This window comes from Platalea leucorodia, assembly GCF_965183815.1.
Source record: "Platalea leucorodia genome assembly, chromosome: 28".
Classification (NCBI taxonomy): Eukaryota; Metazoa; Chordata; class Aves; order Pelecaniformes; family Threskiornithidae; genus Platalea; species Platalea leucorodia.
The window spans coordinates 59,611-84,187 of NC_138850.1; the positions used below are offsets into that span (position 1 = coordinate 59,611).

The following is a 24,577-nucleotide window of genomic DNA, read 5'->3' on the forward strand; positions in this document are numbered from 1 at the left end:
AAGGGACGTAGAAGAATGAGGGGGAGCGGGGCAGAGCTGGGGGCTGCACTGGGGAGCCGCACGTGGTCCCGTCCTGCCCCGGAGCAACGGTTTCCTCCGACGTCAGGGTGCTCGTGCAGGCGGTTTGGTGGGATTTCTGGAGCCTCTTTTGGGGGCAGGTGCAGCCCTTCTTCCCCATCCCCTCTCCCGTGGCTGTAACCCCCCACTGCCCTCCCTCTGCCTCCCGTCCCCACCCTCTTCTCCAGCTCCGGCCGCAGATGTGGTTCCCCACGAGCTTCAGGGGCCTCCTGACTTCTTTTGTGGCTCTCCATGTCCTCCGGCTGGGATCAGGTAGGGATCCTAAAGGGCTGGCGGGGGCTTCTGCCTGCTCGGGGGGGCAGCTGTGGGGCAGGGGAGCCGCCGTGGGGCGGGAGCCGAGCCCAGAGCTCGGCCGCGGATGGGTTTCACTTTCCCTTGGGCTCTTTACGCAGTCCGTCCATTGCCCTGGGTCCATCTTCAGTCCCGTCCTGCACTGCTCCCCTAAAACCTTTGTCGCTTGTACCGGGGCTGGCTGGGGTGCAGGTCATTCTCTGGCGCAGGTTCCCACTCCCAGCAAATCTCCTTCTCCTCCCAGTCCCCCCCCTCCCTCTCCACTTTCTCCACTGTCTCCAGTGACTTTGGAGCACGGGGAGGCAAAGCAGCGCCCATGGGATGGAGCGCGCACGGCTCACGCCAGGCTCGCCCCTTGCCATGCAATGCCCCTAAATTAACGCAGGCACAATCTCCGTGTCTCTGTGTCCTTCTCCGTCACCAAGCTCAGTTCAGAGTGGTGGGACCAGCCCTCCCTCTCCGTGCCACCGTGGGGGAGGACGTCGTGCTGCCATGTCACTTGTCCCCCAGCGTGGACGCTCGGAGCTTCGAGATCAGGTGGATCCGGCACCAGTCTGAAACGGTGCACCACTACCGAAACGGAGAGGACCGGTATGTGGAGCAGATGCAGCAATACGCTGGGAGGACAGTGCTGGCCAGAGATGATCTCTCCAATGGAATCCTCGACTTGCAAATCACTGGGTTGAGACCCTCTGACGATGGCCAGTACGTCTGCACGGTGCAAGACGCTGCCTCTTATGGAGAAGCTACAGTGCACCTGGAGGTGGCAGGTTTGTGGCCGGCGTGGTGTTTCCAGGGGATGGTCCAGGTGTCCCTGGGTTGTCCCTGTGTGTCCCGCCCGCACCTCTGTCCCATCCTCACGTCTGTCGATGAAGTGCTGAAGGCCAAGAGCCGTTGAAAGCGGTCGGGTCCGAGGGGGCTCTTCCCCAGGAGGGAGCACGCCCGTGGGGCTGGAGGTGTTTCTGGGGGCAGAGCTCCATGGACGCGAGGGCTTTGCTGGCTCCCTGCGGTGTCCGTGAAGGGTGTCCTCAGGATGTTGTGAAGGCACTGGGGACAAGCTGCTGAGCCGCGCCTCCGCCTCAGAGCCCGGGCTGCCAACCGTGCCAAGGATGGCACCGAACGCTGTGTCTGGAGTTGGGAAGAGAGCTCTTCCCAGGTGCGACCAGCTGGGGCTTGGCTTTGCTTTGCTTTGTGTGCCGTAGCAGACCTGGGGTGTTGTCTGGAAGGCTTGAGGTGCTGATGTTGGGCAGCTCGGTCTTCCTCGGCCAGGCTGTTTTATGGGGGCTGTGGGGGCGTTTGGCATCAGTGCTCTCCGGTTCCCGCACGGGTTGGGGTGGTTTGGGTGGTGTGAGGAGCATGGGCCGTGCCCGCTCCCACAGCCCCTTGGGGACCTGTGAGGTGTCTGGCATCGCGTCCAGTCTTCGCCTTTGAGCCGAGTCCATCCCTAACTCACCCCCAACCACGGGCTCTTCCCCCAGCCGCAGGCTCTGTCCCTCACCTCTCTCTGGAGGCTTACGAGGACGGAGGCATCCGCGTGGTGTGTCGATCGTCCGGCTGGTACCCGCAACCGCAGGTGCTGTGGAAAGATGCCGGCGGTCAGCATCTCCCCTCGCTCGCCCAGAGACGTTCCCCGGATGAGAGGGGCCTGTTTGACATCGAAGATGTCATCGTTGTCAGCGGGAAGGGAGATGGGAAGCGGACCTGCGTGGTCAGGAACAGCCGCCTCGACCAGGAGCAGGCGTCGTCCCTGCACATCTCAGGTGCAACGACTGCAGGCAGCCCCTGCGGCGCGGGCAGCAGGGCTGGGGTTTGCTGCGCTGCTTTGAGCAGCTTTGATCCCGGGCTCCTGATGGTTTTTTGTTTCTCAGCTCCCTTTTTCCACAACGCCCGTCCCTGGATGGTAGCTCTGGGTGTGTTCCTCGTGCTCTCAGCTGTGTTCGCCGGCCTCAGTGCTTATCTGTTCCGAAGGAAAGGTGAGTTTGGAATGGCAGGGATGGAGCGAGGGGATCGGTGCGGAGTGAGGCCGAGCCCTGGCCCATGGACGCATGCCGAAGGGCCCGAGGGTTGTGTGCGAGCAATGGTTTTGCCTTCATGAAGAAGGTCTTTGGGCAAAGGAGGGCAGGGGAAGAGGACACGGGGTGCGGGTGGGAGGGCAGGGAGCACGGCCGGGCCGTGTGGCTGGTGGGAAGGTCCAAGAGACCCTCTTGAGATGTTGCCACGGATGAACCAAGCTGCTCTCCTGACCACCTCTTCCTCTGCCTTTGCTTTGCAGCGAAGCTGTCCAGAGAGCTGGGTGAGTCCTTCTGGCCCCTTCCACCGGCAAAACCTCCTGGGCAAGGAGCCCCCCTGGGAGGGACTTGGCTTTGGATGGCTCCTGAAGTTGGGACTTAGCTCCCGAGTGCCTGGCGGGGCTGATGGGGGGACAGGCTGGCAGGGAGCCCTTCCCGGCAGCAAGGGGGTCTGTTCCCACTCCCCAAAGGCAAGGAGTTTGGGGTCTGCCCAAGCTCTTGCAGGAGCAGCCGTGGGATGAGAAGCTGACCCCCACTGCTCAAACATTGCTTTTGCTTTTGCTTTTGCTTTGATCCAGCACAGCATGAGGTCCTCTCCTCGCAGCTCTCTGCTCAGTCCTGTCCCTCCTTGCCTGGCGTCCCTGCATCGCCTGCCCCTGGGGAACCCGAAGGTAATGTGCCTGGGAGGGTGGGCAGCTCAGGGAGAGCAGCCCAGGGCTGGCCCCTCTCTCCTGCCCAGAGCTGCTGGGCAGCGGCTGCGGGATGTGACCAGCTCTTGTCTCTCCTTGTAGCGTGGAGAAAGTTTCTGCTTCCTGCAAATCCAGGTAATTGTCTCTTTGCTTGCCCCTTTGGGTGCCGCTTTCCTGCCTTTCCCTCTGTGCGAGGCGGAACTGGGCTGGCCGGTGCAAGGGACTGGCCGTGCCTGGCTGTGGTTGGTGACTCAGACCCCCCGCCGCACCACGGCCCCAGCCTCTCTCTCGCCCCATTTTCTCAAATTTCCAACCCTCTCTGAGTTGCACCCTTGGGCCCAGAGGAGCCACGTCCCGCCGTGGCACCGCGCGCACTGCCCAGAGCCAGCCACTGCCTCCCCATCCCGCTCCTGCCTGCCGGGGCTGCAGCCCCACCGTTGCCCCTTCCCACGGGACTGAGCTCAGCCGTGGCAGCGCTGGGGCCGGCCCCGTGATGGGGATGCTTTGGAGGAAGGAGATGCCCGGTCTCCTGCCCCGCGGGGCACATCCCGGCCCCAGGCTGGGGAAACCCTGCCCAGCACTCAGCTCTGCCCCTGATGCTCTGGCTCCTCCTGTTCCCTGCAGATGTGGTGACCCTGGATCCAGACACGGCTCATTCCGATCTTGCCCTGCTAAATGATTTGAGAAGAATCACACGGGAAAGAACATGGCTGAACCTGCCCAACATCCTGAAGAGACTTAATTTTTGGGGCTGTGTGTTGGGCCGGGAGGGGTTCAAGGAGGGGAGGCACTGCTGGGAGGTGGAGGTGGAGGGGAAGGTTGGAGGTGATTCAAGGTGGGCTGTGGGGGTGGCCAGGGAGTCTGTTATGAGGAAATGGTGGTTGTTCAGGAGCCCTAATGGAGGGATCTGGGCAGTGAGGCATCTTAAAGGGCAGTTTGAAGCTCTCACCTCTCCTCGCACACCCCTGTCCCTGTTCCTGGTCCCCAGGAGAATCCTGGTCTGTCTGGACTGCACACAGGGGCTGGTGACTTTCATCAATGCCGAGAGCGGGGGCGAGATCTTCACTTTCCCACCAGCCTCGTTCAACGGGGAGATCATCCGTCCCTGGTTTTGGGTGGGGACCCAGAAAACCCAGCTTTACCTCAGGGGCTAAAACACCCAGACCATCGGCCCCCCTTCCATCTCCTCCACCGCCTCCAGCAGATGCTGCCCTTCTCCAGTCCCTGCCCGCTCTCCTCTCCTCCATCCCGCGGGAGCCGCTGTCCCTCTCTGCCCTGCCCAAGGGCGGGGAGGCGAGAGGGAGCGAGGGGCAGGGGGCCAGGGTCTGCGCGGCCACGATGTGTGGCATCGCAAGCAGCATTGGTTGTTTGGGTTGGAGTTTGTGGCCACGTTGTGGGTGCTGAGCCGCGGGTTTGGGCTCTTGTTTCCCTTGTAGGCCCGTCGTCGTGCCCAGGAGCAGCAGCCTGGGCTTGAATAAAGGTGAAGGTGGAGCGTGTGTGCGATGGGTCCTGGGGTCTTTTTGTGCTGATGCCTTGGTGCCTGCGGAGGGTCTTTGGAGGGAGTTGTATGAATTTTGCAGACTTTGGCGAGTTTGGGGTTTGATGGTTTGCCCTAAGGAGCGCAAGGTTTGCCGCAGGGTAGCGTGGCCGAGCGGTCTAAGGCGCTGGATTAAGGCTCCGGTCTCTTTGGGGGCGTGGGTTCGAGTCCCACCGCTGCCAGGGCCCTTTTGGGCTCTGCGGGGAGCACAGCTGGAGCGTGGCGTGGTGCCACAGCTGGAGCAGGCAGGGAAGGGGAGAGCACAGCTGGAGGAGCCCTGTGCCCGCGTCCGGGCTCCCCCAGTACCAGAGGAGCGTGGGCACGCTGGGCCCAGTGGCCAAGCTGCACTCGGCAAGACTCTTTGCACCGCGATGGGAGACCCCCCACCCGTGCCCCCCCTGCTGAGGATGCCCAGCATGGGCCGTGCTGGGGAAGGGGAGCAGAGCAGAGTCAGTGCCTGGTCCCACACGGGGAGCCCTGGGGGGCACAGCCACCCCACAGCGGGGCCAGGGACAGCCCCATTGTGCCGCGGCTGGGGCACATCCCAGAGCCTGTCCCTGCCATCCCGCAACCCCAACGTGCCCTTGATGCTGGGACCGGTGGCAATTTGGACCCAGCGCAGCCCTCCCCGGGCACAGGAGCACCCTGAGGCCGCCCCACCTGCAGCAACTTGGGTGCCAGCCGCTGGCACGTCCCCTCCAGCTCCACCATCCGCTTCTCCAGCCCCACCACCAGGTTCCCCAGCTTCTTTTGGGGTGCAGGTGTCTCCCCAAGACCATTTCCCCATGCCCGTACCCCTCGTGCGCGCTCAACCTCCAACGCAGCTTGACTTTTTGCCCCCTGAGAGCATCGTACCTGCTCAGGGCAGCGCCTGGAGCAGCCGGAGACGGGGGCGGCAGGAGACATGGGGGCCCCCCCATGGCCGCAGCCCTAAAGGCCACCTGGTTATCGTGGGGAAAAAGAGCGACAGAAGATGTCTGCCGGCCCAGGAGCCCCGCGCATCCTTGAGAAGCACGCGTGGGAGCCTGGGGCATCCTCAGGAAGTGCGAGCCAAGGGAAGTGCTGGAAGAAAGAGGCCTCCGGAGAGAGCAGAAGGCAACAGGAGCTGTGTCCTGCACCCACGGACGTATCCCGACTGATGAGAGAAAAGGAACGCGTTATCCCCGCAAAGCAAGAGCGTCTCTCTGCACGAGCGTCCCTGGACGAGGTCTGGCGGACAGACGGAGCCTCGTGGGGACGCCTGGCTGATTTTGGACCGCGTGGCGTGGATCTTGCAGGCAGAGAGCCTTTTCCGTTGGCAACTGGGAGCAGCTGGGCGAGTGTGGCAGCGGCACCGCGTGCGAAAGCGGGGCGCGTGTCGGGCATAGCACCAAGCAGGCTGTTGCTGGGCTGGCAATGAACCCCATCTCTTAATGTCCCCGTTGGGGCGTGGCAGGTCCTGCTCAGCCCTGCCTGGGAAGACCCCACCGAGCTGCAGGGCAGGAGCCCAGCCCAGAGGCTTGTTGGGCAAGTGTTGTTTTTCTGCTCGGAGCCAGTGCACAGGAGGGGACTGCAAATGACACCGAGGGGCATCAGGAGCTGTGCTGTCAGCAGGAGATTAAGGGGGTTTTCCCCTTATCTCATTGCACTCCAAAGCCAGTAGTGCTGCACCCAGAAACTGCGAGAAAGTTGGAGACGTTGGGTGTAGCCTTTAGCCTGGTGCCTCTCGCAGCTCGTACCCGTCCGGTGAGGGACTGCTCTTTCCGCAGGGCATTTAGACTATTTAATTGAATTTAGAGCCTTGTAAGGGACGTAGAAGAAATCCTGGTGAGGGGGAGCGGGGCAGAGCTGGGGGCCACACTGGGGAGCCGCGCGTGGTCCCGTCCTGCCCCGGAGCAACGGTTTCCTCCGGCGTCAGGGTGCTCGTGCAGGCGGTTTGGTGGGATTTCTGGAGCCTCTTTGGGGGCAGGTGCAGCCCTTCTTCCCCATCCCCTCTCCCGTGGCTGTAACCCCCCACTGCCCTCCCTCTGCCTCCCTTCCCCACCCTCTTCTCCAGCTCCGGCCGCAGATGTGGTTCCCCACGAGCTTCAGGGGCCTCCTGACTTCTTTTGTGGCTCTCCATGTCCTCCGGCTGGGATCAGGTAGGGATCCTAAAGGGCTGGCGGGGGCTTCTGCCTGCTCGGGGGGGCAGCTGTGGGGCCGGGGAGCCGCCGTGGGGCGGGAGCCGAGCCCAGAGCTCGGCCGCGGATGGGTTTCACTTTCCCTTGGGCTCTTTACGCAGTCCGTCCATTGCCCTGGGTCCATCTTCAGTCCCGTCCTGCACTGCTCCCCTAAAACCTTTGTCGCTTGTACCGGGGCTGGCTGGGGTGCAGGTCATTCTCTGGCGCAGGTTCCCACTCCCAGCAAACCTCCTTCTCCTCCCAGTCCCCCCCCTCCCTCTCCACTTTCTCCACTTTCTCCAGTGTCTTTGGAGCACGGGGAGGCAAAGCAGCGCCCATGGGATGGAGCGCGCACGGCTCACGCCAGGCTCGCCCCTTGCCATGCAATACCCCTAAATTAACGCAGGCACAATCTCCGTGTCTCTGTGTCCTTCTCCATCACCAAGCTCAGTTCAGAGTGGTTGGACCAATCTACCCTCTCCGTGCCACCGTGGGGGAGGATGTCGTGCTGCCATGTCACTTGTCCCCCAGCGTGGACGCTCGGAGCTTCGAGATCAGGTGGATCCGGCACCAGTCTGAAACGGTGCACCACTACCGAAACGGAGAGGACTGGTATGTGGAGCAGATGCAGCAATACGCTGGGAGGACAGTGCTGGCCAGAGATGATCTCTCCAATGGAATCCTGGACTTGCAAATCACTGGGTTGAGACCCTCTGACGATGGCCAGTACGTCTGCACGGTGCAAGACGCTGCCTCTTATGGAGAAGCTACAGTGCACCTGGAGGTGGCAGGTTTGTGGCCGGTGCGGTGTTTCCAGGGGATGGTCCAGGTGTCCCTGGGTTGTCCCTGTGTGTCCCTCCCGCACCTCTGTCCCATCCTCATGTCTGTCAATGAAGTGCTGAAGGCCAAGAGCCGTTGAAAGAGGTCGGGTCCGAGGGGGCTCTTCCCCAGGAGGGAGCACGCCCGTGGGGCTGGAGGTGTTTCTGGGGGCAGAGCTGCATGGACGCGAGGGCTTTGCTGGGTCCCTGCGGTGTCCGTGAAGGGTGTCCTCAGGATGTTGTGAAGGCACTGGGGACAAGCTGCTGAGTCGCTCCTCCGCCTCAGAGCCCGGGCTGCCAACCGTGCCAAGGATGGCACCGAACGCTGTGTCTGGAGTTGGGAAGAGAGCTCTTCCCAGGTGTGACCAGCTGGGGCTTGGCTCTGCTTTGCTTTTTGTGCCGTAGCAGCCCTGGGGTGTTGTCTGGAAGGCTTGAGGTGCTGATGTTGGGCAGCTCGGTCTTCCTCGGCCAGGCTGTTTTATGGGGGCTGTGGGGGCGTTTGGCATCAGTGCTCTCCGGTTCCCGCACAGGTTGGGGTGGTTTGGGTGGTGTGAGGAGCATGGGCCGTGCCCGCTCCCACAGCCCCTTGGGGACCTGTGAGGTGTCTGGCATCGCGTCCAGTCTTCGCCTTTGAGCCGAGTCCATCCCTAACTCACCCCCAACCACGGGCTCTTCCCCCAGCCGCAGGCTCTGTCCCTCGCCTCTCTCTGGAGGCTTACGAGGACGGAGGCATCCGCGTGGTGTGTCGATCGTCCGGCTGGTACCCGCAACCGCAGGTGCTGTGGAAAGATGCCGGCGGTCAGCACCTCCCCTCGCTCGCCCAGAGACGTTCCCCGGATGAGAGGGGCCTGTTTGACATCGAAGATGTCATCGTTGTCAGCGGGAAGGGAGATGGGAAGCGGACCTGCGTGGTCAGGAACAGCCGCCTCGACCAGGAGCAGGCGTCGTCCCTGCACATCTCAGGTGCAACGACTGCAGGCAGCCCCTGCGGCGCGGGCAGCAGGGCTGGGGTTTGCTGCGCTGCTTTGAGCAGCTTTGATCCCGGGCTCCTGATGGTTTTTTGTTTCTCAGCTCCCTTTTTCCACAACGCCCGTCCCTGGATGGTAGCTCTGGGTGTGTTCCTCGTGCTTTCAGCTGTGTTCGCCGGCCTCAGTGCTTATCTGTTCCGAAGGAAAGGTGAGTTTGGAATGGCGGGGATGGAGCGAGGGGATCGGTGCGGAGTGAGGCCGAGCCCTGGCCCATGGACGCATGCCGAAGGGCCCGAGGGTTGTGTGCGAGCAATGGTTTTGCCTTCATGAAGAAGGTCTTTGGGCAAAGGAGGGCAGGGGAAGAGGACACGGGGTGCGGGTGGGAGGGCAGGGAGCACGGCCGGGCCGTGTGGCTGGTGGGAAGGTCCAAGAGACCCTCTTGAGATGTTGCCACGGATGAACCAAGCTGCTCTCCTGACCACCTCTTCCTCTGCCTCTGCTTTGCAGCGAAGCTGTCCAGAGAGCTGGGTGAGTCCTTCTGGCCCCTTCCACCGGCAAAACGTCCTGGGCAAGGAGCCCCCCTGGGAGGGACTTGGCTTTGGATGGCTCCTGAAGTTGGGACTTAGCTCCCGAGTGCCTGGCGGGGCTGATGGGGGGACAGGCTGGCAGGGAGCCCTTCCTGGGAGCAAGGGGGTCTTTTCCCACTCCCCAAAGGCAAGGAGTTTGGGGTCTGCCCAAGCTCTTGCAGGAGCAGCCGTGGGATGAGAAGCTGGCCCCCTCTGCTCAAACATTGCTTTTGCTTTTGCTCTGATCCAGCACAGCATGAGGTCCTCTCCTCGCAGCTCTCTGCTCAGTCCTGTCCCTCCTTGCCTGGCGTCCCTGCATCGCCTGCCCCTGGGGGACCCGAAGGTAACGTGCTGGGGGGGTGGGCAGCTCAGGGAGAGCAGCCCAGGGCTGGCCCCTCTCTCCTGCCCAGAGCTGCTGGGCAGCGGCTGCGGGATGTGACCAGCTCTTGTCTCTCCTTGTAGCGTGGAGAAAGTTTCTGCTTCCTGCAAATCCAGGTAATTGTCTCTTTGCTTGCCCCTTTGGGTGCCGCTTTCCTGCCTTTCCCTCTGTGCGAGGCGGAACTGGGCTGGCCGGTGCAAGGGACTGGCCGTGCCTGGCTGTGGTTGGTGACTCAGACCCCCCGCCGCACCACGGCCCCAGCCTCTCTCTCGCCCCATTTTCTCAAATTTCCAACCCTCTCTGAGTTGCACCCTTGGGCCCAGAGGAGCCACGTCCCGCCGTGGCACCGCGCGCACTGCCCAGAGCCAGCCACTGCCTCCCCATCCCGCTCCTGCCTGCCGGGGCTGCAGCCCCACCGTTGCCCCTTCCCACGGGACCGAGCTCAGCCGTGGCAGCGCTGGGGCCGGCCCCGTGATGGGGATGCTTTGGAGGAAGGAGATGCCCGGTCTCCTGCCCCGCGGGGCACATCCCGGCCCCAGGCTGGGGAAACCCTGCCCAGCACTCAGCTCTGCCCCTGATGCTCTGGCTCCTCCTGTCCCCTGCAGATGTGGTGACCCTGGATCCGGACACGGCTCATTCCGATCTTGTCCTGTCGAATGATTTGAGAACAGTAACATGGGACATTACATTGCTGAACCTGCCTGACATCCCTGAGAGATTTAATTTTTGGGGCTGTGTGCTGGGCCGGGAGGGGTTCAAGGAGGGGAGGCACTGCTGGGAGGTGGAGGGGAAGGTTGGAGGTGATTCATGGTGGGCTGTGGGGGTGGCCAGGGAGTCTGTGAGGAGGAAGGGGTATACGGACAGGAGTCCTAACAGAGGGATCTGGGCACTAGAGCACTATAACGGGCAGTTTGAAGCTCTCACCTCTCCTTGCACAGCCCTGTCCCTGTTCCCGGTCCCCAGGAGAATCCTGGTCTGTCTGGACTGCACACAGGGGCTGGTGACTTTCATCAATGCCGAGAGTGGGGTCGAGATCTTCACTTTCCCACCAGCCTCGTTCAACGGGGAGATCATCCGCCCCTGGTTTTGGCTGGAGACAGAGGAAACCGAGCTGCGCCTCAGGGGCTAAAACACCCAGACCATCGGCCCCCCTTCCATCTCCTCCACCGCCTCCAGCAGATGCTGCCCTTCTCCAGTCCCTGCCCGCTCTCCTCTCCTCCATCCCGCGGGAGCCGCTGTCCCTCTCTGCCCTGCCCAAGGGCGGGGAGGCGAGAGGGAGCGAGGGGCAGGGGGCCAGGGTCTGCGCGGCCACGATGTGTGGCATCGCAAGCAGCATTGGTTGGTTGGGTTGGAGTTTGTGGCCACGTTGTGGGTGCTGAGCCGCGGGTTTGGGCTCTTGTTTCCCTTGTAGGCCCGTCGTCGTGCCCAGGAGCAGCAGCCTGGGCTTGAATAAAGGTGAAGGTGGAGCGTGTGTGCGATGGGTCCTGGGGTCTTTTTGTGCTGATGCCTTGGTGCCTGCGCAGGGTCTTTGGAGGGAGTTGGATGAATTTTGCAGACTTTGGCGAGTTTGGGGTTTGATGGTTTGCCCTAAGGAGCGCAAGGTTTGCCGCAGGGTAGCGTGGCCGAGCGGTCTAAGGCGCTGGATTAAGGCTCCAGTCTCTTTGGGGGCGTGGGTTCGAGTCCCACCGCTGCCAGGGCCCTTCTGGGCTCTGCGGGGAGCACAGCTGGAGCGTGGCGTGGTGCCACAGCTGGAGCAGGCAGGGAAGGGGAGAGCACATCTGGAGGAGCCCTGTGCCCGCTTGCAGGCTCCCCCAGTACCAGAGGAGCGTGGGCACGCTGGGTCCAGTGGCCAAGCTGCACTCGGCAAGACTCTTTGCACCGTGATGGGAGACCCCCCACCCGTGCCCCCCCTGCTGAGGATGCCCAGCATGGGCCGTGCTGGGGAAGGGGAGCAGAGCAGAGTCAGTGCCTGGTCCCACACGGGGAGCCCTGGGGGGCACAGCCACCCCACAGCGGGGCCAGGGACAGCCCCATTGCGCCGCGGCTGGGGCACATCCCAGAGCCTGTCCCTGCCATCCCGCAACCCCAACGTGCCCTTGATGCTGGGACCGGTGGCAATTTGGACCCAGCGCAGCCCTCCCCGGGCACAGGAGCACCCTGAGGCCGCCCCACCTGCAGCAACTTGGGTGCCAGCCGCTGGCACGTCCCCTCCAGCTCCACCACCCGCTTCTCCAGCCCCACCACCAGGTTCCCCAGCTTCTTTTGGGGTGCAGGTGTCTCCCCAAGACCATTTCCCCATGCCCGTACCCCTCGGGCGCGCTCAACCTCCAACGCAGCTTGACTTTTTGCCACCTGAGAGCATCGTACCTGCTCAGGGCAGCGCCTGGAGCAGCCGGAGACGGGGGCGGCAGGAGACATGGGGCCCCCCCATGGCCGCAGCCCTAAAGGCCACCTGGTTATCGTGGGGAAAAAGAGCGACAGAAGATGTCTGCCGGCCCAGGAGCCCCGCGCATCCTTGAGAAGCACGCGTGGGAGCCTGGGGCATCCTCAGGAAGTGCGAGCCAAGGGAAGTGCTGGAAGACAGAGGCCTCCGGAGAGAGCAGAAGGCAACAGGAGCTGTGTCCTGCACCCACGGACGTATCCCGACTGATGAGAGAAAAGGAACGCGTTATCCCCGCAAAGCAAGAGCGTCTCTCTGCACGAGCGTCCCTGGACGAGGTCTGGCGGACAGACGGAGCCTCGTGGGGACGCCTGGCTGATTTTGGACCGCGTGGCGTGGATCTTGCAGGCAGAGAGCCTTTTCCGTTGGCAACTGGGAGCAGCTGGGCGAGTGTGGCAGCGGCACCGCGTGCGAAAGCGGGGCGCGTGTCGGGCGTAGCACAAAGCAGGCTGTTGCTGGGCTGGCAATGAACCCCATCTCTTAATGTCCCCGTTGGGGCGTGGCAGGTCCTGCTCAGCCCTGCCTGGGAAGACCCCACCGAGCTGCAGGGCAGGAGCCCAGCCCAGAGGCTTGTTGGGCAAGTGCTGTTTTTCTGCTCGGAGCCAGTGCCAAGGAGGGGACTGCAAATGACACCGAGGGGCATCAGGAGCTGTGCTGTCAGCAGGAGATTAAGGGGGTTTTCCCCTTATCTCATTGCACTCCAGAGCCAGTAGTGCTGCACCCAGAAACTGCGAGAAAGTTGGAGACGTTGGGTGTAGCCTTTAGCCTGGTGCCTCTCGCAGCTCGTACCCGTCTGGTGAGTGACTGCTCTTTCCGCAGGGCATTTAGACTATTTACCTGAATTTAGAGCCTTGTAAGGGACGTAGAAGAAATCCTGGTGAGGGGGAGCGGGGCAGAGCTGGGGGCTGCACTGGGGAGCCGCGCGTGGTCCCGTCCTGCCCTGGAGCAACGGTTTCCTCCGACATCAGGGTGCTCGTGCAGGCGGTTTGGTGGGATTTCTGGAGCCTCTTTTGGGGGCAGGTGCAGCCCTTCTTCCCCATCCCCTCTCCCGTGGCTGTAACCCCCCACTGCCCTCCCTCTGCCTCCCTTCCCCACCCTCTTCTCCAGCTCCGGCCGCTGATGTGGTTCCCCACGAGCTTCAGGGGCCTCCTGACTTCTTTTGTGGCTCTCCATGTCCTCCGGCTGGGATCAGGTAGGGATCCTAAAGGGCTGGCGGGGGCTTCTGCCTGCTCGGGGGGGCAGCTGTGGGGCCGGGGAGCCGCCGTGGGGCGGGAGACGAGCCCAGAGCTTGGCCGCGGATGGGTTTCACGCCGGGCTCGCCCCTTGCCATGCAATGCCCCTAAATTAACGCAGGCACAATCTCCGTGTCTCTGTGTCCTTCTCCATCACCAAGCTCAGTTCAGAGTGGTGGGACCAGCCCCCCATCTCCGTGCCACCGTGGGGGAGGACATCGTGTTGCCATGTCACTTGTCCCCCAGCGTGGACGCTCGGAGCTTCGAGATCAGGTGGATCCGGCACCAGTTGTCTGAAACGGTGCACCACTACCGAAACGGAGAGGACCGGTATGTGGAGCAGATGCAGCAATACGCTGGGAGGACAGAGTTGGCCAGAGGTGGTCTCTCCAATGGAACCCTGAACTTGCGAATCACTGGGCTGAGACCCTCTGACGATGGCCAGTACGTCTGCACGGTGCAAGACGCTGCCTCTTATGGAGAAGCTACAGTGGACCTGGAGGTGGCAGGTTTGTGGCCGGCGCGGTGTTTCCAGGGGATGGTCCAGGTGTCCCTGGGTTGTCCCTGTGTGTCCCGCCCGCACCTCTGTCCCATCCTCACGTCTGTTGATGAAGTGCTGAAGGCCAAGAGCCGTTGAAAGCGGTCGGGTCTGAGGGGGCTCTTCCCCAGGAGGGAGCACGCCCGTGGGGCTGGAGGTGTTTCTGGGGGCAGAGCTCCATGGACGCGAGGGCTTTGCTGGCTCCCTGCGGTGTCCGTGAAGGGTGTCCTCAGGATGTTGTGAAGGCACTGGGGACAAGCTGCTGAGCCGCTCCTCCGCCTCAGAGCCCGGGCTGCCAACCGTGCCAAGGATGGCACCGAACGCTGTGTCTGGAGTTGGGAAGAGAGCTCTTCCCAGGTGCGACCAGCTGGGGCTTGGCTTTGCTTTGCTTTTTGTGCCGTAGCAGCCCTGGGGTGTTGTCTGGAAGGCTTGAGGTGCTGATGTTGGGCAGCTCGGTCTTGCTCGGCCAGGCTGTTTTATGGGGGCTGTGGGGGCGTTTGGCATCAGTGCTCTCCGGTTCCCGCACAGGTTGGGGTGGTTTGGGTGGTGTGAGGAGCATGGGCCGTGCCCGCTCCCACAGCCCCTTGGGGACCTGTGAGGTGTCTGGCATCGCGTCCAGTCTTCGCCTTTGAGCCGAGTCCATCCCTAACTCACCCCCAACCACGGGCTCTTCCCCCAGCCGCAGGCTCTGTCCCTCGCCTCTCTCTGGAGGCTTACGAGGACGGAGGCATCCGCGTGGTGTGTCGATCGTCCGGCTGGTACCCGCAACCGCAGGTGCTGTGGAAAGATGCCGGCGGTCAGCATCTCCCCTCGCTCGCCCAGAGACGTTCCCCGGATGAGAGGGGCCTGTTTGACATCGAAGATGTCATCGTTGTCAGCGGGAAGGGAGATGGGAAGCGGACCTGCGTGGTCAGGAACAGCCGCCTCGACCAGGAGCAGGCGTCGTCCCTGCACATCTCAGGTGCAACGACTGCAGGCAGCCCCTGCGGCGCGGGCAGCAGGGCTGGGGTTTGCTGCGCTGCTTTGAGCAGCTTTGATCCCGGGCTCCTGATGGTTTTTTCTTTCTCAGCTCCCTTTTTCCACAACGCCCAGCACTGGATGGTAGCTCTGGGTGTGTTCCTCGTGCTCTCAGCTGTGTTCGCCGGCCTCAGTGCTTATCTGTTCCGAAGGAAAGGTGAGTTTGGAATGGCGGGGAAGGAGGGAGGGGATGGGTGCGGAGTGAGGCCGAGCCCTGGCCCATGGACGCATGCCGAAGGGCCCGAGGGTTGTGTGCGAGCAATGGTTTTGCCTTCATGAAGAAGGTCTTTGGGCAAAGGAGGGCAGGGGAAGAGGACACGGGGTGCGGGTGGGAGGGCAGGGAGCACGGCCGGGCCGTGTGGCTGGTGGGAAGGTCCAAGAGACCCTCTTGAGATGTTGCCACGGATGAACCAAGCTGCTCTCCTGACCACCTCTTCCTCTGCCTCTGCTTTGCAGCGAAGCTGTCCAGAGAGCTGGGTGAGTCCTTCTGGCCCCTTCCACCGGCAAAACGTCCTGGGCAAGGAGCCCCCCTGGGAGGGACTTGGCTTTGGATGGCTCCTGAAGTTGGGACTTAGCTCCCGAGTGCCTGGCGGGGCTGATGGGGGGACAGGCTGGCAGGGAGCCCTTCCCAGCAGCAAGGGGGTCTTTTCCTTTTCCTTCGAGCCCTTTCCCTCCTTGCCCATCCTCTCCATCCCTCGTCGCCTGGCCCTGGGCAAGCCCAAGGCGATGGGCCTGGGAGGGTGGGCAGCTCAGGGAGAGCAGCCCAGGGCTGGCCCCTCTCTCCTGCCCAGAGCTGCTGGGCAGCGGCTGCGGGATGTGACCAGCTCTTGTCTCTCCTTGTAGCATGGAGAAAGTTTCTGCTTCCTGCAAATCCAGGTAATTGTCTCTTTGCTTGCCCCTTTGGGTGCCGCTTTCCTGCCTTTCCCTCTGTGCGAGGCGGAACTGGGCTGGCCGGTGCAAGGGACTGGCCGTGCCTGGCTGTGGTTGGTGACTCAGACCCCCCGCACCAGGGCCCCAGCCTCTCTCTCGCCCCATTTTCTCAAATTTCCAACCCTCTCTGAGTTGCACCCTTGGGCCCAGAGGAGCCACGTCCCGCCGTGGCACCGCGCGCACTGCCCAGAGCCAGCCACTGCCTCCCCATCCCGCTCCTGCCTGCTGGGGCTGCAGCCCCACCATTGCCCCTTCCCACGGGACCGAGCTCAGGCGCGGCAGCGCTGGGGCCAGCCCCGTGATGGGGATGCTTTGGAGGAAGGAGATGCCCGGTCTCCTGCCCCACGGGGCACATCCCGGCCCCAGGCTGGGGAAACCCTGCCCAGCACTCAGCTCTGCCCCTGATGCTCTGGCTCCTCCTGTCCCCTGCAGATGTGGTGACCCTGGATCTGGACACGGCTCTTTCCGATCCTGTCCTCTCGAATGATTTCAGAAGAGTCACATGGCAAAGTAATCGGCCGAACCTGCCTGACATCCCTGAGAGATTTGATTATTGGTGCTTTGTGCTGGGCCGGGAAGGGTTCAAGGAGGGGAGGCACTGCTGGGAGGTGGAGGTGGAGGGGAAGGTTGGAGGTGATTCAGAGTGGGCTGTGGGGGTGGCCAGGGAGTCTGTGAGGATGAAGAAGAATATGGACAGGAGCCCTAACGGAGGGATCTGGGCGCTGAGGCACCGTAAAGGGCAGTTTGCAGCCCTTACCTCTCCTCGCACAGCCCTGTCCCTGTTCCCGGTCCCCAGGAGAATCCTGGTCTGTCTGGACTGCACACAGGGGCTGGTGACTTTCATCAATGCCGAGAGCGGGGTCGAGATCTTCACTTTCCCACCAGCCTCGTTCAACGGGGAGTTTATCCGTCCCTGGTTTTGGCTGGGGACCCAGAAAACCCAGCTTTACCTCAGGGGCTAAAACACCCAGACCATCGGCCCCCCTTCCATCTCCTCCACCGCCTCCAGCAGATGCTGCCCTTCTCCAGTCCCTGCCCGCTCTCCTCTCCTCCATCCCGCGGGAGCCGCTGTCCCTCTCTGCCCTGCCCAAGGGCGGGGAGGCGAGAGGGAGCGAGGGGCAGGGGGCCAGGGTCTGCGCGGCCACGATGTGTGGCATCGCAAGCAGCATTGGTTGGTTGGGTTGGAGTTTGTGGCCACGTTGTGGGTGCTGAGCCGTGGGTTTGGGCTCTTGTTTCCCTTGTAGGCCCGTCGTCGTGCCCAGGAGCAGCAGCCTGGGCTTGAATAAAGGTGAAGGTGGAGCGTGTCCGCGATGGGTCCTGGGGTCTTTTTGTGCTGATGCCTTGCTGCCTGCGCAGGGTCTTTGGAGGGAGCTGGAGGAATTTTGCAGACTTTGGCGAGTTTGGGGTTTGATGGTTTGCCCTAAGGAGCGCAAGGTTTGCCGCAGGGTAGCGTGGCCGAGCGGTCTAAGGCGCTGGATTAAGGCTCCAGTCTCTTTGGGGGCGTGGGTTCGAATCCCACCGCTGCCAGGGCCCTTTTGGGCTCTGCGGGGAGCACAGCTGGAGCGTGGCGTGGTGCCACAGCTGGAGCAGGCAGGGCAGGGGAGAGCACAGCTGGAGGAGCCCTGTGCCCGCTTCCGGGCTCCCCCAGTACCAGAGGAGCGTGGGCACGCTGGGTCCAGTGGCCAAGCTGCACTCGGCAAGACTCTTTGCACCGCGATGGGAGACCCCCCACCCGTGCCCCCCCTGCTGAGGATGCCCAGCATGGGCCGTGCTGGGGAAGGGGAGCAGAGCAGAGTCAGTGCCTGGTCCCACACGGGGAGCCCTGGGGGGCACAGCCACCCCACAGCGGGGCCAGGGACAGCCCCATTGCGCCGCGGCTGGGGCACATCCCAGAGCCTGTCCCTGCCATCCCGCAACCCCAACGTGCCCTTGATGCTGGGACCGGTGGCAATTTGGACCCAGCGCAGCCCTCCCCGGGCACAGGAGCACCCTGAGGCCGCCCCACCTGCAGCAACTTGGGTGCCAGCCGCTGGCACGTCCCCTCCAGCTCCACCATCCGCTTCTCCAGCCCCACCACCAGGTTCCCCAGCTTCTTTTGGGGTGCAGGTGTCTCCCCAAGACCATTTCCCCATGCCCGTACCCCTCGGGCGCGCTCAACCTCCAACGCAGCTTGACTTTTTGCCACCTGAGAGCATCGTACCTGCTCAGGGCAGCGCCTGGAGCAGCCGGAGACGGGGGCGGCAGGAGACATGGGGGCCCCCCCCATGGCCGCAGCCCTAAAGGCCACCTGGTTATCGTGGGGAAAAAGAGCGACAGAAGATGTCTGCCGGCCCAGGAGCCCCGCGCATCCTTGAGAAGCACGCGTGGGAGCCTGGGGCATCCTCAGGAAGTGCGAGCCAAGGGAAGTGCTGGAAGAACGAGGCCTCCGGAGAGAGCAGAAGGCAACAGGAGCTGTGTCCTGCACCCACGGACGTATCCCGACTCATGAGAGAAAAGGAACGCGTTATCCCTGCAAAGCAAGAGCGTCTCTCTGCACGAGCGTCCCTGGACGAGGTCTGGCGGACAGACGGAGCCTCGTGGGGACGCCTGGCTGATTTTGGACCGCGTGGCGTGGATCTTGCAGGCAGAGAGCCTTTTCCGTTGGCAACTGGGAGCAGCTGGGCGAGTGTGGCAGCGGCACCGCGTGCGAAAGCGGGGCGCGTGTCGGGCATAGCACCAAGCAGGCTGTTGCTGGGCTGGCAATGAACCCCATCTCTTAATGTCCCCGTTGGGGCGTGGCAGGTCCTGCTCAGCCCTGCCTGGGAAGACCCCACCGAGCTGCAGGGCAGGAGCCCAGCCCAGAGGCTTGTTGGGCAAGTGCTGTTTTTCTGCTCGGAGCCAGTGCCAAGGAGGGGACTGCAAATGACACCGAGGGGCATCAGGAGCTGTGCTGTCAGCAGGAGATTAAGGGGGTTTTCCCCTTATCTCATTGCACTCCAGAGCCAGTAGTGCTGCACCCAGAAACTGCGAGAAAGTTGGACTTTGGCCATAGCCTTTTTCCTGGTTCCTCCTGCAGCTCGTACCCGTCCGGTGAGTGACTGCTCTTTCCGCAGGGCATTTAGACTATTTAATTGAATTTAGAGCCTTGTAAGGGACGTAGAAGAAATCCTGGTGAGGGGGAGCGGGGCAGAGCTGGGGGCTGCACTTGGGAGCCGCGCGTGGTCCCGTCCTGCCCTGGAGCAACGGTTTCCTCCGACGTCAGGGTGCTCGTGCAGGCGGTTTGGTGGGATTTCTGGAGCCTCTTTTGGGGGCAGGTGCAGCCCTTCTCCTCCATCCCCTCTCCCGTGGCTGTAACCCCCCACTGCCCTCCCTCTGCCTCCCTTCCCCACCCTCTTCTCCAGCTCCGGCCGCAGATGTGGTTCCCCACGAGCTTCAGGGGTCTCCTGACTTCTTTTGTGGCTCTCCATGTCCTCCGGCTGGGATCAGGTAGGGATCCTAAAGGGCTGGCGGGGGCTTCTGCCTGCTCGGGGGGGCAGCTGTGGGGCTGGGGAGCCACCGTGGGGCGGGAGCCGAGCCCAGAGCTCGGCCGCGGATAGGTTTCACTTTCCCTTGGGCTCTTTACGCAGTCCGTCCATTGCCCTGGGTCCATCTTCAGTCCCGTCCTGCACTGCTCCCCTAAAACCTTTGTCGCTTGTACCGGGGCTGCCTGGGGTGCAGGTCATTCTCTGGCGCAGGTTCCCACTCCCAGCAAACCTCCTTCTCCTCCCAGTGCCCCCCCTCCCTCTCCACTTTCTCCACTTTCTCCAGTGTCTTTGGAGCACGGGGAGGCAAAGCAACGCCCATGGGATGGAGCGCGCACGGCTCACGCCAGGCTCGCCCCTTGCCATGCAATGCCCCTAAATTAACGCAGGCACAATCTCCGTGTCTCTGTGTCCTTCTCCATCACCCAGCTCAGTTCAGAGTGGTTGGACCAATCTACCCTCTCCGTGCCACTGTGGGGGAGGACGTCGTGCTGCCATGTCACTTGTCCCCCAGCGTGGACGCTCGGAGCTTCGAGATCAGGTGGATCCGGCACCAGTCTGAAACGGTGCACCACTACCGAAACGGAGAGGACCGGTATGTGGAGCAGATGCAGCAATACGCTGGGAGGACAGTGCTGGCCAGAGATGATCTCTCCAATGGAATCCTCGACTTGCAAATCACTGGGTTGAGACCCTCTGACGATGGCCAGTACGTCTGCACGGTGCAAGACGCTGCCTCTTATGGAGAAGCTACAGTGCACCTGGAGGTGGCAGGTTTGTGGCCGGCGCGGTGTTTCCAGGGGATGGTCCAGGTGTCCCTGGGTTGTCCCTGTGTGTCCCTCCCGCACCTCTGTCCCATCCTCACGTCTGTCGATGAAGTGCTGAAGGCCAAGAGCCGTTGAAAGCGGTCGGGTCCGAGGGGGCTCTTCCCCAGGAGGGAGCACGCCCGTGGGGCTGGAGGTGTTTCTGGGGGCAGAGCTGCATGGACGCGCGGGCTTTGCTGGCTCCCTGCGGTGTCCGTGAAGGGTGTCCTCAGGATGTTGTGAAGGCACTGGGGACAAGCTGCTGAGCCGCTCCTCCGCCTCAGAGCCCGGGCTGCCAACCGTGCCAAGGATGGCACCGAACGCTGTGTCTGGAGTTGGGAAGAGAGCTCTTCCCAGGTGCGACCAGCTGGGGCTTGGCTTTGCTTTGCTTTGTGTGCCGTAGCAGACCTGGGGTGTTGTCTGGAAGGCTTGAGGTGCTGATGTTGGGCAGCTCGGTCTTCCTCGGCCAGGCTGTTTTATGGGGGCTGTGGGGGCGTTTGGCATCAGTGCTCTCCGGTTCCCGCACGGGTTGGGGTGGTTTGGGTGGTGTGAGGAGCATGGGCCGTGCCCGCTCCCACAGCCCCTTGGGGACCTGTGAGGTGCCTGGCATCGCGTCCAGTCTTCGCCTTTGAGCCGAGTCCATCCCTAACTCACCCCCAACCACGGGCTCTTCCCCCAGCCGCAGGCTCTGTCCCTCACCTCTCTCTGGAGGCTTACGAGGACGGAGGCATCCGCGTGGTGTGTCGATCGTCCGGCTGGTACCCGCAACCGCAGGTGCTGTGGAAAGATGCCGGCGGTCAGCATCTCCCCTCGCTCGCCCAGAGACGTTCCCCGGATGAGAGGGGCCTGTTTGACATCGAAGATGTCATCGTTGTCAGCGGGAAGGGAGATGGGAAGCGGACCTGCGTGGTCAGGAACAGCCGCCTCGACCAGGAGCAGGCGTCGTCCCTGCACATCTCAGGTGCAACGCCTGCAGGCAGCCCCTGCGGCGCGGGCAGCAGGGCTGGGGTTTGCTGCGCTGCTTTGAGCAGCTTTGATCCCGGGCTCCTGGTGAAGCGTGCGGGCTGTGGGGGAACGGGAGGGCTGTGCCCCGTCCGATGGCTCTTAGCCCCCGAGACAACCGGAGCCTGGTGTGCTTCAGGTTAGCATCGGTATCTCCGTGGGACAGAGAGGACTCTGTCCCCTTCAGCCCAGGGCTCCCAGGACAAGGTTTTGATGAGCTACAAGTTTGGGGGTTTTTTTCTTTTATTCCTTCTCCTCCTGCGCGGCAGTGTAAAATGAGCCCTTTTCCTGATGGTTTTTTGTTTCTCAGCTCCCTTTTTCCACAACGCCCAGCACTGGATGGTAGCTCTGGGTGTGTTCCTCGTGCTCTCAGCTGTGTTCGCCGGCCTCAGTGCTTATCTGTTCCGAAGGAAAGGTGAGTTTTGAATGGCGGGGATGGAGGGAGGGGATCGGTGCGGAGTGAGGCCGAGCCCTGGCCCATGGACGCATGCCGAAGGGCCCGAGGGTTGTGTGCGAGCAATGGTTTTGCCTTCATGAAGAAGGTCTTTGGGCAAAGGAGGGCAGGGGAAGAGGACACGGGGTGCGGGTGGGAGGGCAGGGAGCACGGCCGGGCCGTGTGGCTGGTGGGAAGGTCCAAGAGACCCTCTTGAGATGTTGCCACGGACGAACCAAGCTGCTCTCCTGACCACCTCTTCCTCTGCCTTTGCTTTGCAGTGATGCTGATCAGAGAGCTGGGTGAGTCCTTCTGGCCCCTTCCACCGGCAAAACCTCCTGGGCAAGGAGCCCCCCTGGGAGGGACTTGGCTTTGGATGGCTCCTGCAGTTGGGACTTAGCTCCCGAGTGCCTGGCGGGGCTGATGGGGGGACAGGCTGGCAGGGAGCCCTTCCCGGCAGCAAGGGGGTCTGTTCCCACTCCCCAAAGGCAAGGAGTTTGGGGTCTGCCCAAGCTCTTGCAGGAGCAGCCGTGGGATGAGAAGCTGGCCCCCACTGCTCAAACATTGCTTTTGCTTTTGCTTTGATCCAGCACAGCATGAGGTCCTCTTCTTCGAGCACTCTGCTCAGTCCTGTCCCTCCTTGCCTGGCGTCCCTGCATCGCCTGCCCCTGGGGAACCCGAAGGTAATGTGCCTGGGAGGGTGGGCAGCTCAGGGAGAGCAGCCCAGGGCTGGCCCCTCTCTCCTGCCCAGAGCTGCTGGGCAGCGGCTGCGGGATGTGACCAGCTCTTGTCTCTCCTTGTAGCGTGGAGAAAGTTTCTGCTTCCTGCAAATCCAGGTAATTGTCTCTTTGCTTGCCCCTTTGGGTGTCGCTTTCCTGCCTTTCCCTCTGTGCGAGGCGGAACTGGGCTGGCCGGTGCAAGGGACTGGCCGTGCCTGGCTGTGGTTGGTGACTCAGACCCTCCGCCACATCCAGGGCCCCAGCCTCTCTCTCGCCCCATTTTCTCAAATTTCCAACCCTCTCTGAGTTGCACCCTTGGGCCCAGAGGAGCCACGTCCCGCCGTGGCACCGCGCGCACTGCCCAGAGCCAGCCACTGCCTCCCCATCCCGCTCCTGCCTGCCGGGGCTGCAGCCCCACCGTTGCCCCTTCCCACGGGACCGAGCTCAGCCGTGGCAGCGCTGGGGCCGGCCCCGTGATGGGGATGCTTTGGAGGAAGGAGATGCCCGGTCTCCTGCCCCGCGGGGCACATCCCGGCCCCAGGCTGGGGAAACCCTGCCCAGCACTCAGCTCTGCCCCTGATGCTCTGGCTCCTCCTGTCCCCTGCAGATGTGGTGACCCTGGATCCGGACACGGCTCATTCCGATCTTGCCCTGCTAAATGATTTGAGAAGAATCACACGGGAAAGTACATGGCTGAACCTGCCCAACATCCTGAAGAGACTTAATTTTTGGGGCTGTGTGCTGGGCCGGGAAGGGTTCAAGGAGGGGAGGCACTGCTGGGAGGTGGAGGTGGAGGGGAAGGTTGGAGGTGATTCAAGGTGGGCTGTGGGGGTGGCCAAGGAGTCTGTTATGAGGAAATGGTGGTTGTTCAGGAGCCCTAAGGATGGGATCTGGGCAGTGAGGCATCTTAAAGGGCAGTTTGAAGCTCTCACCTCTCCTCGCACAGCCCTGTCCCTGTTCCTGGTCCCCAGGAGAATCCTGGTCTGTCTGGACTGCACACAGGGGCTGGTGACTTTCATCAATGCCGAGAGTGGGGGCGAGATCTTCACTTTCCCACCAGCCTCGTTCAACGGGGAGATCATCCGTCCCTGGTTTTGGGTGGGGACCAAGAAAACCCAGCTTTACCTCAGGGGCTAAAACACCCAGACCATCGGCCCCCCTTCCATCTCCTCCACCGCCTCCAGCAGATGCTGCCCTTCTCCAGTCCCTGCCCGCTCTCCTCTCCTCCATCCCGCGGGAGCTGCTGTCCCTCTCTGCCCTGCCCAAGGGCGGGGAGGCGAGAGGGAGCGAGGGGCAGGGGGCCAGGGTCTGCGCGGCCACGGTGTGTGGCATCGCAAGCAGCATTGGTTGTTTGGGTTGGAGTTTGTGGCCACGTTGTGGGTGCTGAGCCGCGGGTTTGGGCTCTTGTTTCCCTTGTAGGCCCGTCGTCGTGCCCAGGAGCAGCAGCCTGGGCTTGAATAAAGGTGAAGGTGGAGCGTGTGTGCGATGGGTCCTGGGGTCTTTTTGTGCTGATGCCTTGGTGCCTGCGGAGGGTCTTTGGGGGGAGTTGGATGAATTTTGCAGAATTGGCCGAGTTTGGGGTTTGATGGTTTGCCCTAAGGAGCGCAAGGTTTGCCGCAGGGTAGCGTGGCCGAGCGGTCTAAGGCGCTGGATTAAGGCTCCAGTCTCTTTGGGGGCGTGGGTTCGAGTCCCACCGCTGCCAGGGCCCTTTTGGGCTCTGCGGGGAGCACAGCTGGAGCGTGGCGTGGTGCCACAGCTGGAGCAGGCAGGGCAGGGGAGAGCACAGCTGGAGGAGCCCTGTGCCCGCTTCCGGGCTCCCCCAGTACCAGAGGAGCGTGGGCACGCTGGGCCCAGTGGCCAAGCTGCACTCGGCAAGACTCTTTGCACCGCGATGGGAGACCCCCCACCCGTGCCCCCCCTGCTGAGGATGCCCAGCATGGGCCGTGCTGGGGAAGGGGAGCAGAGCAGAGTCAGTGCCTGGTCCCACACGGGGAGCCCTGGGGGGCACAGCCACCCCACAGCGGGGCCAGGGACAGCCCCATTGCGCCGCGGCTGGGGCACATCCCAGAGCCTGTCCCTGCCATCCCGCAACCCCAACGTGCCCTTGATGCTGGGACCGGTGGCAATTTGGACCCAGCGCAGCCCTCCCCGGGCACAGGAGCACCCTGAGGCCGCCCCACCTGCAGCAACTTGGGTGCCAGCCGCTGGCACGTCCCCTCCAGCTCCACCATCCGCTTCTCCAGCCCCACCACCAGGTTCCCCAGCTTCTTTTGGGGTGCAGGTGTCTCCCCAAGACCATTTCCCCATGCCCGTACCCCTCGGGCGCGCTCAACCTCCAACGCAGCTTGACTTTTTGCCACCTGAGAGCATCGTACCTGCTCAGGGCAGCGCCTGGAGCAGCCGGAGACGGGGGCGGCAGGAGACATGGGGGCCCCCCCATGGCCGCAGCCCTAAAGGCCACCTGGTTATCGTGGGGAAAAAGAGCGACAG

At 63.0% G+C, this 24,577-nt stretch overlaps 4 protein-coding genes across 11 annotated transcripts; all 4 read left to right on the forward strand.

The window, feature by feature from the left end:
- The first annotated feature begins 7 nt into the window (after positions 1 to 7).
- On the forward strand, positions 8 to 4,563 carry LOC309601024 (butyrophilin subfamily 1 member A1-like). Of its 2 annotated transcripts, XM_082333828.1 has the most exons (8): positions 8 to 330; positions 795 to 1,139; positions 1,848 to 2,129; positions 2,238 to 2,342; positions 2,642 to 2,662; positions 2,957 to 3,049; positions 3,170 to 3,202; positions 3,692 to 4,563. In XM_082333828.1, the coding sequence occupies exons 1-8, from the start codon at positions 258 to 260 to the stop codon at positions 4,219 to 4,221; spliced, it is 1,482 nt and encodes a 493-aa protein (XP_082189954.1). In that variant the 5' UTR covers positions 8 to 257; the 3' UTR covers positions 4,222 to 4,563. The 2 variants fall into 2 exon arrangements, with proteins under 2 accessions (XP_082189954.1, XP_082189955.1); XM_082333829.1 differs by lacking the exons at positions 2,957 to 3,049; positions 3,170 to 3,202.
- Positions 4,564 to 4,658: 95 nt separating this feature from the next.
- Positions 4,659 to 10,944, forward strand: LOC309601026 (butyrophilin subfamily 1 member A1-like). 3 transcript variants are annotated; one of them, XM_082333831.1, is made up of 9 exons: positions 4,659 to 6,329; positions 6,640 to 6,724; positions 7,189 to 7,533; positions 8,242 to 8,523; positions 8,632 to 8,736; positions 9,036 to 9,056; positions 9,345 to 9,437; positions 9,557 to 9,589; positions 10,079 to 10,944. In XM_082333831.1, exons 2-9 carry the CDS (start codon positions 6,652 to 6,654, stop codon positions 10,600 to 10,602), a joined length of 1,476 nt encoding a protein of 491 aa, XP_082189957.1. In that variant the 5' UTR covers positions 4,659 to 6,329; positions 6,640 to 6,651; the 3' UTR covers positions 10,603 to 10,944. The 3 variants fall into 3 exon arrangements, with proteins under 3 accessions (XP_082189957.1, XP_082189958.1, XP_082189959.1); XM_082333832.1 differs by lacking the exon at positions 9,345 to 9,437; XM_082333833.1 differs by lacking the exons at positions 9,345 to 9,437; positions 9,557 to 9,589.
- A 135-nt stretch (positions 10,945 to 11,079) lies between these two features.
- Positions 11,080 to 15,881, forward strand: LOC309601035 (butyrophilin subfamily 3 member A2-like). Its single transcript, XM_082333848.1, has 6 exons — positions 11,080 to 12,709; positions 13,021 to 13,105; positions 13,307 to 13,654; positions 14,363 to 14,857; positions 15,157 to 15,177; positions 15,544 to 15,881. Exons 2-6 carry the CDS (start codon positions 13,033 to 13,035, stop codon positions 15,759 to 15,761), a joined length of 1,155 nt encoding a protein of 384 aa, XP_082189974.1. The 5' UTR covers positions 11,080 to 12,709; positions 13,021 to 13,032; the 3' UTR covers positions 15,762 to 15,881.
- LOC309601021 (butyrophilin subfamily 1 member A1-like) lies at positions 15,455 to 24,514 on the forward strand. Of its 5 annotated transcripts, XM_082333819.1 has the most exons (10): positions 15,455 to 15,576; positions 16,063 to 16,140; positions 19,011 to 19,095; positions 19,560 to 19,904; positions 20,613 to 20,894; positions 21,246 to 21,350; positions 21,650 to 21,670; positions 21,959 to 22,051; positions 22,172 to 22,204; positions 22,695 to 24,514. In XM_082333819.1, exons 2-10 carry the CDS (start codon positions 16,114 to 16,116, stop codon positions 23,222 to 23,224), a joined length of 1,521 nt encoding a protein of 506 aa, XP_082189945.1. In that variant the 5' UTR covers positions 15,455 to 15,576; positions 16,063 to 16,113; the 3' UTR covers positions 23,225 to 24,514. The 5 variants fall into 5 exon arrangements, with proteins under 5 accessions (XP_082189945.1, XP_082189946.1, XP_082189948.1 ...); XM_082333820.1 differs by lacking the exons at positions 15,455 to 15,576; positions 16,063 to 16,140 and adding an exon at positions 17,000 to 18,699; XM_082333822.1 differs by lacking the exons at positions 15,455 to 15,576; positions 16,063 to 16,140 and adding an exon at positions 17,000 to 18,699 and having other exon boundaries at positions 19,565 to 19,904.
- The last annotated feature ends 63 nt before the right edge of the window (positions 24,515 to 24,577 follow it).